The 12,817-nt window shown below is 40.4% G+C and overlaps 1 protein-coding gene across 1 annotated transcript; it reads right to left on the reverse strand.

Moving 5' to 3' along the window:
* Positions 1-4,675: 4,675 nt before the first annotated feature.
* On the reverse strand, positions 4,676-10,861 carry LOC143530736 (uncharacterized). The gene is made up of 4 exons (XM_077026195.1): positions 10,572-10,861; positions 6,099-6,657; positions 4,849-5,377; positions 4,676-4,797 (listed from the first exon to the last, which is right to left on the reverse strand). The coding sequence occupies exons 1-4, from the start codon at positions 10,859-10,861 to the stop codon at positions 4,676-4,678; spliced, it is 1,500 nt and encodes a 499-aa protein (XP_076882310.1).
* Between the last annotated feature and the right edge of the window lie 1,956 nt (positions 10,862-12,817).

Below are 12,817 nucleotides of genomic sequence, written 5' to 3' on the forward strand. Positions count from 1 at the left end.
GGTCTCCCGTGGTTCATGACACTAACCGCCACGCCAACTCCCATGCGCCCTATACACGAGGGGCGATGGTGAATGCTAAGATGAGTCGCCTGTGGCCATTCTGTGATTTGGAGCCTTATTACGAGAGGACCAACAAAAGTAAGCTTGGTGTTACTTCAATTTTCTCATTGGTAAGTGTCTGATTTCTGACTTTTATCATTTACTGGTATAGGTGAGGGTTCCGCCTTCGATACCCTGTTAGACCATGAAGGGAGAATGATGGTGCGCCGTCCCATCGATCCAAGGGATGTGCCCTTTTTAGAACGTACACGTGTCAACTTCCTTTTTCCCACCGCATTTCCTTTGGAACCTGTAGTTTCCGAAGCGATGTACGCTAAAGGTGAGGACTATGTTCAAAAATCTATTCAGAAAGGTGAGGGCATTTTACAACCCCGACCCGTGACTGCTATTACTTAAGGCGGAGTGATTGTGCTATTTTCGTCTAGCGAGGAGTCGTCACTCTGCGAAGGAGAATTAAGAGTTGGTGCCCCTAATATGTCATGTTCAACTGTAGGTCTAACCCGTAGGCAAGATTCAAAAGCCACCACCAATCCGTCGACGGGTGATGAAGGTGATCGCCAAACGGTTGGTGACACTAACGTTGAGGAGGAGCTTCAAGTTGCTGGTGCGGGTGCTTTGAAGGCCGCTGGCAAGCGCAAGGTTCGACCCGCGAAGGCTGCTCCATCCAAGAAGTCAAAAAAGGCGAAAACTGTCGATTTGGAGTCACGCCTTCATCAACTTGATTCTGAATATGCTTCCTTGGGTGAGTTTAACATTCTTCAAATTTGTTGAATATTGTTAATCAACCGTAAACCTGACGTATGATTATCATTCTACAGTAGGCCTAAAAGACTTTTATGAAGATATTTCAGGTTTGAAGAATTCAACTCTGCCTCCATCTCCACCGCCTAACACTGCCAAAGATCCAGTCGTTTTTGCGAACGATTCTCCTTTGAAGAATAAGGAAGTTGATGATACTGATCACGTCAGTATGTCGCCTTCCTTCAACGTTCATCGCTTCAGAGACCAAGGAGGCGTTAGTGCATTCGACTATGGGCGTCAGACCTCTCCTCTCCCTAATGAGGAACACTCTTCCCCACATCATTCGCGTTGGTCTTTACGCCGAGATTCAGCATTTCGCGACGTGGATGTATGCTTTGAATATCTGCGGGAAAGCCTTCCTCCTGCTGAAAAGGAGCGAAAACGTCGCCGTATTCGCCAAGAGTTACTAAACTCAAACTCTTATCATATGGCGAATACTATTTCCACCAATCATGAAATAACCCGGGATTGGTTGGCAATGAATGAGGAGTGGGATGAACTGATGGCTGCGGCGTCTGATGCTAAGGGAGAAGCCCTTAAGGCTATAGATGAGGCCTGAGAAAGCCGCCAAGCGCTGGAAGCAGAGAAAGCTGCTCGTTCAGTCGCTGAGGAAGCCAAGGCTGTTCTCCAAAAGCAATTGGATGAACAAGCCGAGTTGATAAAGACCCTTCAGGCTGAATCAGCGGCCAAAGACAAGCGCTTGACTGACCTTGCCACCAAAAGCTAAGATCAGGCCTTGGAGTGTGCCGGTCATAAGATGGAGCTTGTCCGGGCTAATGCGGACAAGAAATGGCTGCTGGCGGAAGGAATTCCAAGGTATGTGTCTTAACTTGTTGTGAATAACCAAATTGCTCATGATTATTTATATTTTTATTATTCCAACAGGTCATCGCCGATGTTCGGGCGAGTGATGAACTTGGGAATTGTGTCGCCATTCTTCCGAATGCTCCCAAACATGCTGGCCGTCAACTAGGCTTCCAGGAATGCTACAAATTTGCTTCAGAATCTAAGTTTCCGGAAGAATATGTTTTGCACGGCCAAGATACTGTTGTCGTCCTTATCCAGAAAACAAAAGCTTTTGACACTTTGAAGTTTTCTCTTGCGGAGCAGATATCTGAGCTTGCAGATAAGGAGGATAACATTGAACAACTAAAGGACCTCCTTGATCTTGGTGAGGACGATGAAGAAAACGACGCAGAAGATGAGAACGCGGAGCATAGAGATGCAGCGTTGTAAATATATTTTTTCTTTCCTTGTAATTTAGATCTCTTTGTAATCCCTTTTGATATGTAATAAGAATTTTTTGTTCTCTGGTAATTTCTTTGTTTTATCCTTCGTAATATAAGTGTTTGTAGGATTTTATTTGTTTTGTCAATAAAGGATTACATAACAATACATGTCACATATGACTGAAATAAAATTTCCATAGATGAGGCATAAGCCGAATTACAAAATATGAAATTACATAACTTTGCAAGTCTACTTGGGCACGCAGGCCGAAAAGAAAAAACGTATTACATGTAACACTTCTTTAATTGGGCCCCATCCCAAGTTTTAGGAATCTCAGTTCCATCCAACTTTTCTAACTTGTAAGCACCTTTAGATAACACTTTTTTAATTCTATAAGGTCCTTCCCAAGTCGGGGCTAATTTGCCCAGAGGCCTCATTGTTGCGGAAGACAAAGTCTCCCGCATCAAACTCGCATTTCTGGACCCGCGAGTTGTAATATTTTTGCAATTGGCGTTTATAATTGTGCTCGCGGATCGATGCTAATTCCCGCCTCTCCTCGAGGAGGTCAAGATTCATCCGTAGTTCATGATCATTTTCATCAATCAATAAAATCTTGCGGATGGGATCCCAATCTCGGCCGGAATCATGGCCTCTGTGCCGTAGGTTAAACTAAAGGGGTTCAGAATTACTAGAATTCTTTTGGGTGCGGAAGGCCCAAAGTACATGGGGCAACTCGTCAACCCAACCCGTTCTTTTAGTTCCTAACCTTGCTTTGATTCCTTCCTTGATTGTCCGGTTGGTTCTCTCAACATGACCATTTGCTTGCGGATGGGCTACGGATGTAAAAATTTGAGAGATCTGCAATTCTTTCAACCATTCCTGTAGCCCATTGTCCGTGAACTGAGTACCATTGTCACTAACTAGTTCCAGCGGAAGACCAAACCGGCATATTATGAATTCCCACAGGAATTTCTTAACGCTTACCGCTGTTATGGATGCCACTGGTTTGGGTTCCACCCACTTCGTGAAGTAGTCGATGGCTACTATTAAAAACTTGACGCGTCCAGGGGCTTCGGGGAAAGGTCCCATTATATCGATAGCCCATTTCTGGAACGGCAATGCTGAAGTGACTGGAACGAGTTCGTTCTTTGGTCGTAGCGTATTAGGAGCATGACGTTGGCATGAATCACACTTCTTGATCTCATGCACAGCATCCAGATGCATTCCCGGCCAGTAATATCCGGCATTCATCAACTTCGCTACAACCATACGCGGGCCTGCGTGAAGACCACATATGCCTTCATGAACTTCTCTGATTAAATAGTTCGCGTCCTCGGCATCCACACATCGAAGTAGTGGACCGAGGAAGGAATGTCGGTATAGAACACCGTCATGCATCTGATAGTTCAAGGATTTGTGTTTTATCTTCCGGGCCGCGGTTTTTCCTTCCGGGAGGGCTCCTGATGACTATGCTATGATGGGTGTCATCCAAGCTTACACTCCGGTTTGGATTACCAAAACTTGATGATGCGGGACAGACGGGCGATCCAGTATTTCAATGCGGATGTCTTTAGCGAAGTGTTCGAATTTCGTTGAAGCCAGCTTGCTAAGGGCATCCGCTGACTTGTTCTCGCTTCGTTTTATGTGAATTACTTTGCACGAAGAAAACTGAAGCATCAAATCTTTCGCCTGCGACACGTATGAAGCTATTACGTCATTCTTTGCTTCGTAAGTGCCATTGATTTGTCCCGCAATCAACATGGAATCCACGCGGGCTTCCAAGTGTCTCACCCCAAGCTTTTTGGCTATCCGTAAGCCCGCCAGGAAAGCTTCATATTCTGCCCCGTTGTTAGTACTCTTAAAGTCTAACTTTATGGCGTATGTAAATTCGTGGCCTTCGGGATTGACTAGCCTGAGGCCTGCGCCAGATCCCTTATTGCTTGAAGCTCCGTCCGTGAACAATGACCATATTTGTCCTTGCTCCGGAGGTTCTTGGGGTTGTTGCTCAATCAAACATTCTTTCTCTTTATGTTGCGGGATTTCAGTAACAAAGTCCGCCAACACCTGCCCCCTTAATTGCTGGCCTAGGTTTATATTCTATCGCATGTTCACCTAGCTCGATGGCCCACTTCGCCAATCGCCCAGACAATTCCGGCTTACTGAGAACATTCTTGAGTTTGTATCCAGTTAACACGTTGATGGGGTGCCCCTGAAAGTACCTGAGGAGGCGTCAGGCGGCATAGACCAGTGCTAAGACAAGTTTTTCCAGCATTGAATATCTAGTCTCTGGGTCTGACAATGTTCTGCTGACGTAATAGAACGGCGTCTGAACGTTTTTTCTATCCGTCAAGAGTACAGTCCCAATAGCAATGTTTGATACCGACAAGTACAATGTTAAAGGTTCCCCCGTATAAGGTGCGGTCAACGTGGGAAGTTCCATCAAACATTTTTTAACTTCCAATAAAGCTTGTTCCGCTTCCGCGGTCCATTTAAATTGTGCTTTCTTGAGGCAGTTTCTTAATGTTGAGACGAACGGATAAGATTTAGCTGCATGATTCGCCAAGAAACGATTCAAGGCAACCAATCAACCGTTAAGCGTCTGAACCACTTTGAGGGAGGAAGGAGAAGGCATCCGGGCTACGGCTTGGACCTTATCCGGATTAGCCTTGAAGCCCGCACCAGTAACAATTACTCTAAGAAATTTCCCTTCTTCCATTTCGAATGAACACTTGGCTGGATTCAGCTTCATGTTGATACCTCTTAAGGTTTCAAATGTCTCTTCAATATCCCTCAACATTTGGTCTTCCTCAACACTCTTGATCACAAGGTCATCCATGTAGACCTCCAAATTTCGACCAATCTGATCCTTGAATGCTATGTCCATCAATCGTTGATATGTGTCCCCCGCATTTTTTAGACCGAATGGCATCATCTTATAGCAAAATGTACCTTGATCTGTTCGAAATGCAGTTTTGTCTTCATCTCCCGCCGCCATGTGGATTTGATGATAACCTTTGTAAGCATCTAAAAAGCATTTGAACTTAAACAGAGCCACTACATCAACTTTCAAGTCAATTTCTGGCAACGGATAATAGTATTTGGGACACAGCTTGTTTAGATCCTTGAAATCTATGCACATCCGCCTTTTCCCATTGCTCTTAGGAACAATAACCGGATTGGCGACCCAGGTATGATATTGAATTGGACGAATGATTCCGGCATGGAGCAAATCTTGTACCTGATCATTTATGGCTTTCGTCTGTTCCGGGCCCTTCTTTTGCTTTTTCTGTACAATTGGTGTAAACATTGGGTTTATCCTTAATAGGGCTGTCACTTTTACCCGAAACCCGAAAAAACCCGTACACGAACCCGAACTAATCCGACACGAAGAACCCAAACCTGAGAAAAGACTAACCCTAACCCAAACCGAAGTAATTCGGGTTGGTTCTCGGGTTTGATTTATAAGATTTAGGTCAACCCGAAAAACCCGAATAAACTTATTGTTTTGAAATTAAATATATTTTATGCATAATAGGCTCTTAGCTACTAAATTTATCAGAATATAGCTCTAATCGACTGTTGTCCTTCTAATTATTATGGATCGATTGCTTATTATTATTTTATGGTTTCCGTTTATTACTAATAGTAGCCGAAATCGGACAACCAAACACGCCCGATTAAATATTATTATGGTTCGAGTTAGTTTTTCTCTTCTTTTAAATTGTTTCATCAAGTTAGATTAGTTTATTCTTTGATTATTTGTGTTATATATAAGCAAAGAAGAATATGTTGTTTTAATTTTACTATTGTAGTTTTTAAAATAAATTTGGTTTTGCGTTTTTTTCTAGGATACTCGAAATCCGATTAACCCAACCCGAAGAAACCCGAACCCAAATTACCTGAACTCGAAAAACCCGTGAGAGATTTGGGTTGGGTTTCGGGTCAAGATTTAAAACTTTGAAACCCGAAGAACCCGACCCGAAAAACCCAAAACCCGAAAAACAAACCCGAAGAACACCCCTAACCCTTAACTTGTGTTCTGCAATACTCCGCGGGACACCAGTCATGTCCGCAGGTTGCCACACAAAGATGTCCATGTTTTTGGTCAATAATTGCTTTAGGAAAGTCCTCACTATTTTTGAAATAGCGGGTCCAATTATGACTGTCTGATCAGGGAATTTTTTGTTCAAAACCCATTTTTCCGGTTCAGTCCTTTGAGATTGTTTTGGAATCTTACTGGGCTTTGAGCTTTCTATTGCGAAGCAATATCGATTAACATGAATTATTGCTACACCGGTGCGGGTTGAAAACCATACTGCGCAGTGAGCCGTGGACGGGTGAGCATTAAAGTCACCGATTGCTTCTCTCCCTAAAATGATGTCATGTTTGGAAGTTGCTGGGAGAACCAAAAACTCAACTTCCTCAATTATTGAGTAGATCCCATCACTTAAAGTGACTGGGAAAGAAATCACCCCTCGCGGGTGCATTACCTCCCCTCCAAATCCAGATACAGGAGCATGAATAGGCTTCAACCTCTCCTTATCTTCCTCATCGAGTTGTTCAAAGCTGTCAGGTCCCCGATTTCAGCTGGATCATACTCAAATCATGTCATAACTCACACAAATAAATGTGTTGAGAAGGGAGTTAATGACGAGTTGCTATATTTAGAAAGATTACTGTTTATTAAAGGCGGAATCAATAATAAATAGGGTAGTTGCTATCAATATTCATATGTAAATAACACACACAAGATTCACTCAAAAGATTTCCATTTATACGAAGATCATCATACAAAAGGATAATCAATTTAGGGTTTCTTGTAGGAAGGTTATGTCAGTACTATTCTAAGATAGCCGTCACACTCAAAATATTCTCTCTGAATTGAATGAGACTATCAACCTTAGGAGGCGTGCCCTAAATTATTCCTTTTATAGGCCTGACACCTCCTTAACAGCTGTCATTCCTTCTAGAAACCCTAAATGATAAAACATATTCAAATTACATATTAATAAATAATCCTAAGTGTAAAACAAGTCTTCTGGGTAGGCTCTGCATCAATTTTGTCTTTCCGAGTATGCTCTGCCATCCTTCATAACTTGGTAACATAGAAGTGTGCCCGGGATCAGTTTTCGGGTAGACTTTACTTGAAGGGTATTTTACCAAGTAAAATACCCACCGGGAAGACTTCAATCTTCTTGACTTTGCCAGACTTTGCCCAACAAACCCTTACGAGCAACCTTGTTCTTCAATGGTCCCTTCAACCCTTTGCTAGTGAATAGCTTATTAGCAAAGTATGCTTGGTGGAACTGTTCCTTTGCTTGAGTTGAACCTTGCCCGATGATCCTTAAGATATTCCATTAAGACATCAAGCATACTTGGACAATACTTATTAATGAATACCTTGCCCGGTCTTCCAATCACTTGGCTTCATGAGCTTGGTTAGCCAATAGCTTACTCGGGAGTGAGCTTTACTTGGCTAAGAAGAACAAACCTGCTTGATAAAGTGCTCCATGCCCGGACTTGCATAAACTAGTGAACCTTGCCCGGTAATACACTAATTTGCAAACCCTGCCCGGATTTCCACTAAAGAAGACTTCAAGAAGATAACCCTGCCCGATAGACAAAATATCGTACCCGGCTAAGTAAAAGCTTGCTCGGAAGTCTAAGGTGTGCCCGGATCCATACTTAGCGAATTCTGAGGAGGTTGAGAAGATTCCAATCTTCCATATGTTCCATAGAACAAGCCTTTGACTTAACAATCTCCCCCTTAGGTCAATTGCTTGACTCAACAATCTCCCCCTAGATTGGAATACCTCAGCTGACCCAAAACATTTCTATGGTTACTTACACTTAGCCAAAATACACATTAAATCAAAATCAATTACATATTCATAACATAAACAATTACATATTCAAAAGCTGTCCCAAGACATTACATATCAAAGCCTAATCTAGGAAGCTTGTCTCTTCCTTGCATTGTGGGCGGCTTGTCTTCTGTTTACTATTTCTGATGCCCTTTTCATCTTAAAGATGTCAAGGATTCGATGGTGAGTATGACTTTTTGGTATGACCAAATACCTTATATCCATCAGATCCTCATTATGCAAGTAAGTCAAATCTTCATCCTTCTTGATTATCACCAGTACTTTTCCATCAGAGTTTTTCAGCAAGTAATGGTCAACATTTTCTTTGTATTAAACTTCAGTTATGATGCCATCTCTTTGGACTGTGTAGTTGGGGCGTGTCATTCTGATGTGTGAAAATGTATAATATAAATAAAGAACGAATCACAATTAAGCTTTAAATTTATAAAAACGAAAATCCTATAGAAACCACACAAAAACCGGCAAGTGTACCGATCATAAATAGTATAGCATCAAGGAAGTCCGGATGTCGAACAAAAAGACACGTGAAAACGTATTTAATTACGAAACTCTAACTAAGAATCACCAAAATATTAAACTTGATTTTAGAATATTTAGAAATTAATAAACTACTTAACTTAATTAAAAGAAAACTGTTAACAAGAAACTTCTAGAAAACTTTAGTGCAAATTCAATATGTAAAAACGTCTACCTAGGAATGAATCATGTTGATAGAAATAACAAGACAATGGATTGAAAATATTCAAGACACCGGTTATAAAAGATGACACAACCAAAACTTGTTTAAGAAAATCAAATTACCTCTCAGTCTCTCTAACAATCTTTAACTTATTTTAATTGATTTTAAAGAACAAACCGGAAAAACAATTATTAACGTGTTCAAATGCCGACTCTCCTCTCGGTCTCCTCGACACACTATCCTAATGGAGACGAATACTACGCAACCAAGGAAAGAGGAACAATTTAACTCAACCCAAATTAAACCAACTAATTGCACGTAAACACTCAAACTCGACAAGACAAAACCCGCTCTCGCGCGGTCTTAATTCTAACAAGTAAAAGCAACGAGACAATATTACTTCTTATCACCTCTCGGTCTCAAAGAAGGTGTATTCTAACTGATTTTAGATGATATATTACCCACTCATCCCTACAGTTGATCACCCCGCAAATAAACCCAAAACACCAAGTAAAGAGCTTAACAAGCAATCAATTAATCAAAACCGATTCAATTAACTAATGCAAGAGGATTATAAGCAATAACAAACAAAACACAGCCATCACACACAATCTAATTCATGGTTGAGTTAAAATTTACATTAATAATTTAAGTCTTAAACATTAACAATCCATTAAACAAGTCAAAAACTACTCAACAATCATCTATCCTAGGTAGAACAAACAAGATTAGCCTAACATATATTTTGGACAGCAGCAAACACTTAATAAAAACATCACAAACATCATCATAAACATTATAAAACTCATTCAAGATTCAACCACAATCAATTACAAGTCAAACTATCAATCAATTGCAAAACAATTCAAATCAAAAGACCAAATCACAAAAGTTAGGGTTCTTGAACAATAACCAAAGTTTGAGATCAATTACTTAGGGTTTATGGCTGAGATTTGTGATGTATAAGGTCCCTAGCAGCTGCACAAGTTCACCCCAAGCCTCCTTCTTCTTCCTCTAGTCTCCACAGCCGCCAAACAGCCGCCGGTTTCTTTTTTCTTTCTTCTTTTTGGCTGCTGCCTTGCGATCGGAACTATGATGTGGGGTTAGTGTTTTATCAATTTCGGGGTTAGGGGCTGGAGAATGGCTGATATTAACTTAATATAATATATTATAAGGCTTTTAAGAAGTGGGCTTGGGTCGGGCCTTGATTAAACTTTGAAACTTTGACAATTAAGCCCCTAGAATCTTCCAATTTGCCTCTTTTTTCCACTAAACTTCACAACCTACAAGTAAACAATTATATTTGTAAAACTTTGCACTTAACCCTCTAAACTTACATAAATTAAACAAATAAACATAAAAACATATAAAATTGTAAGGAAATATAAGTGTGTTATTCAACACATCACATTCTTCTTCCAACGCTTAAGCATGTGTTCATGTTTGACACTGGATTCCTGTCTCTGTCATTCATTTGGTAGTATAGTTCAGCCTTGTCCATTTTCATTAACTTCTCTGACCTTCTTGATCTGTGAAGTTGAATCATTCTGCAACTTCTCTTTTCTTTTAAGAACCGGAATCCCTTGTCAGCTTCTTCCTTCAAAAACTTTGAGAGATCATTCATTTGCCTTCCTGCCATCTTGTTTCTGTCTCTATAATCATACAGGTTAAGTGTGGCCATTCTTTCTAGTTGTTCTTGATTGTACTCATAAAAGTCACTTCTCACAACTATCTCTTTCAGCTTTCTGCTTTCCATAATCACTCTTAAGCATTTAGATACAGAATCATAGTAAAGTTCTCTTGGAAAATCCACATCTGATTGTGGTCTTTTTGTTCTTTGTAGTACAGACCTACTTGATTCACCTCTTCCACCTTGTTGATGTCTTCTTGAAATTGGAGGCCTGAATGGAATAGACTTCTTTGGTTTTCCAGGCCTTAAGTTAAAAGTGTTGATGTAGATTGCCTCTACCATCTCAGGTGAAAAGTTAGCTAGTTCAACCATATCCTGTCCAGCTTGTTCTTTAAGAGTTTTTATCATCTTAGCTAACCCAGGACTGTTTGACAGTCCTGCAGGAACAAATTTTCCATCCACAAAGCTTCTAGGGTTATCACCTTCCCTTAGAGATTTCTCCCAATCAGCCTTTTGGATATAGAATAGTTCTTTCAAGTCTTGCTTTTCCAAGGCATTAAAAGAGGCTTCATCCATCCCCCTTTGATTAATCATTATCCCCCTTAGAATATTTATCATTTCTTCATTCTCCCAAGGAACAATTAGTTCATCTTCAGGATCAGGCTTAACTTCTTGAGGAGTTGGGGTTTCAACCGGTCTTACTTTTTCTTTTGACTTTTCCCTCAATGTTTGAATTCTTCTTTTCTTTGCTTGAGGTTCATTAGTTGGTTCATACTATTTTGAGGAGCTCTCAGTTTGTACCCTTTTCAGCTTTTCTTTTCAGTTTATTGTACTGGGCCAACACTGATTCTCTTGATAGGTTCCCAACTATCTCAGGCTTTAATCCTTTCTCCAGCAGGTATCCACACATACCTCCAAACTTCTTTTTCAAAGTTTCCAATTTTTCAATATTTTCATTTTCTTTTACACATTTTTCTATCACTTTCTCTCTTTCACTATTGTAAATATCTTGAAGCTTATCATAATTGAAATGGCTCAAATCTTTTTCAGAATATCCATGCCTTCTTAGACATTCTCTGTGTTTCTGAGCATCTTTATTCTTTTGTTGCATGGCTCTTTAGATCTTTGCATTTTCTTCTTCAAGCCTCTGATTCAACTCATCATCATTCATATGAGCAACACTTTCAAATTTCACACCAAGTGCCCTCATCTTCATAATCAAAGGATTCTTTCTTTTAGCTTCTAACATACTTAGCTCAATGTTTGCCCTTTGTTCCTCAATCATTGTGACTTGAGGGGACATAACACTGGCAGCTTCTACACCTTTTCTATCATTGCCATTTTGATCATCAGATTCATCAGACTCATCCTCAGTTGAGTCAATTACTGCATCAATCTTGGGTTCATCTGAAGGTGGATGTTCTGGGTTTGGTTTACTCACAACAGGAACATCAGGAACACCTTGAACCTTTTCTCTTGGTTGCAAGGTTTGCAGTGGGACTGCTCTAATTGGGCTTGCCTCGTCATCAGGAGTCTCTACAAAGTATTTATTTTTATCATCCCATCGTCCTTTCTTTGCAGACTTAGTTCCTTCAGCTGGCATAAATGTTTCTGGTCTATCCCTTTTTCTTGAGTATTTCCTTCCATACTTGGGATCATTCTCATACTCCCATTCATCTGGGTTTTGTCTAATATCATCTTTAATCTGTTGAGCCCATTTCTTTGCAGCCATTGAGGCAATGGACTCACCAATCTCCTCTTCATCATCATTTCAGTACTCAGATTTGTAGGTTTAGCAGTTTCATTTGAATTCTTTTCAGATTGACTTTGGGTTTGAAACATGCTAACCACTATGGCTAAGGAATTGTCCACTTCCTCATCTCTCTTTAGATTTATCAAAGCCTCAATCACATCTTGATCAGCCACTTCTTCATTAATTACTTTTGCTAAATTGGCTAGGTTGATCAAGGCTTCCTGCTCTGCCAGCTCTTCTGGAGTCAAGGTCTGGGCCAAAATCTTCCTCTCCCTTGTTTCCCTTAGAATATTTTCTTGTTCTCTTCTGGCAGCAGCAGAGGCTTCTTCATCATCTCTAAACAAGATATCTTTCTCAGGATAAGCTTTAACTGGCTTTTCTTCTGTCACCTTTTCTTTGCCTTTATTCACTCTTTTCTGCACTACTTCCTCTTAATCAGTTTGCTGATAATCATCAATTTCTTTGTCAAGTGCTTCTAATTCAGGATCATGCTCTACTCTCTTGGAGCCCTCAGGTTGTTCAGTTTCAGCAATTGGCTCCTCAGTAGCAGCAATTTCATCAATCTGTTCTTCAGTTAAAGTATCAATGGCCATATCATTCAAATTATCAGTAGCCACATCAGTGGTAGCTACATTCTCTTCAACATTTATCTTTTCTACTCCATCTCCTGTCTCCTCAACATTTCTCATTTCTTCTTCCTCCTCACTCCATACCACAGTTAAAACTTCATCATTAACATCATAATTTTGTTCTCCCACATCTGATTTATCTCCTTCATA

Source organism: Bidens hawaiensis, unplaced genomic scaffold, assembly GCF_021521415.1.
Source record: "Bidens hawaiensis isolate Kalapana, Puna unplaced genomic scaffold, B.hawaiensis_p1.1 tig00009014_1, whole genome shotgun sequence".
In the NCBI taxonomy this organism is placed as follows: Eukaryota; Viridiplantae; Streptophyta; class Magnoliopsida; order Asterales; family Asteraceae; genus Bidens; species Bidens hawaiensis.

Excerpts from the sequence above, each read along its gene's own strand:
- LOC143530736 (XM_077026195.1), bottom strand. The coding sequence starts at position 10,861 with ATGGATGAAGCCTCTTTTAATGCCTTGGAAAAGCAAGACTTGAAAGAA. Across the intron at positions 6,658-10,571 it reads AGGCCTGGAAAACCAAAGAA|CTTTGAACAACTCGATGAGG; the intron begins GTCTATTCCATT and ends GGGACCTGACAG. Across the intron at positions 4,798-4,848 it reads GACATTTGAAACCTTAAGAG|GGAAATTTCTTAGAGTAATT; the intron begins GTATCAACATGA and ends AAATGGAAGAAG.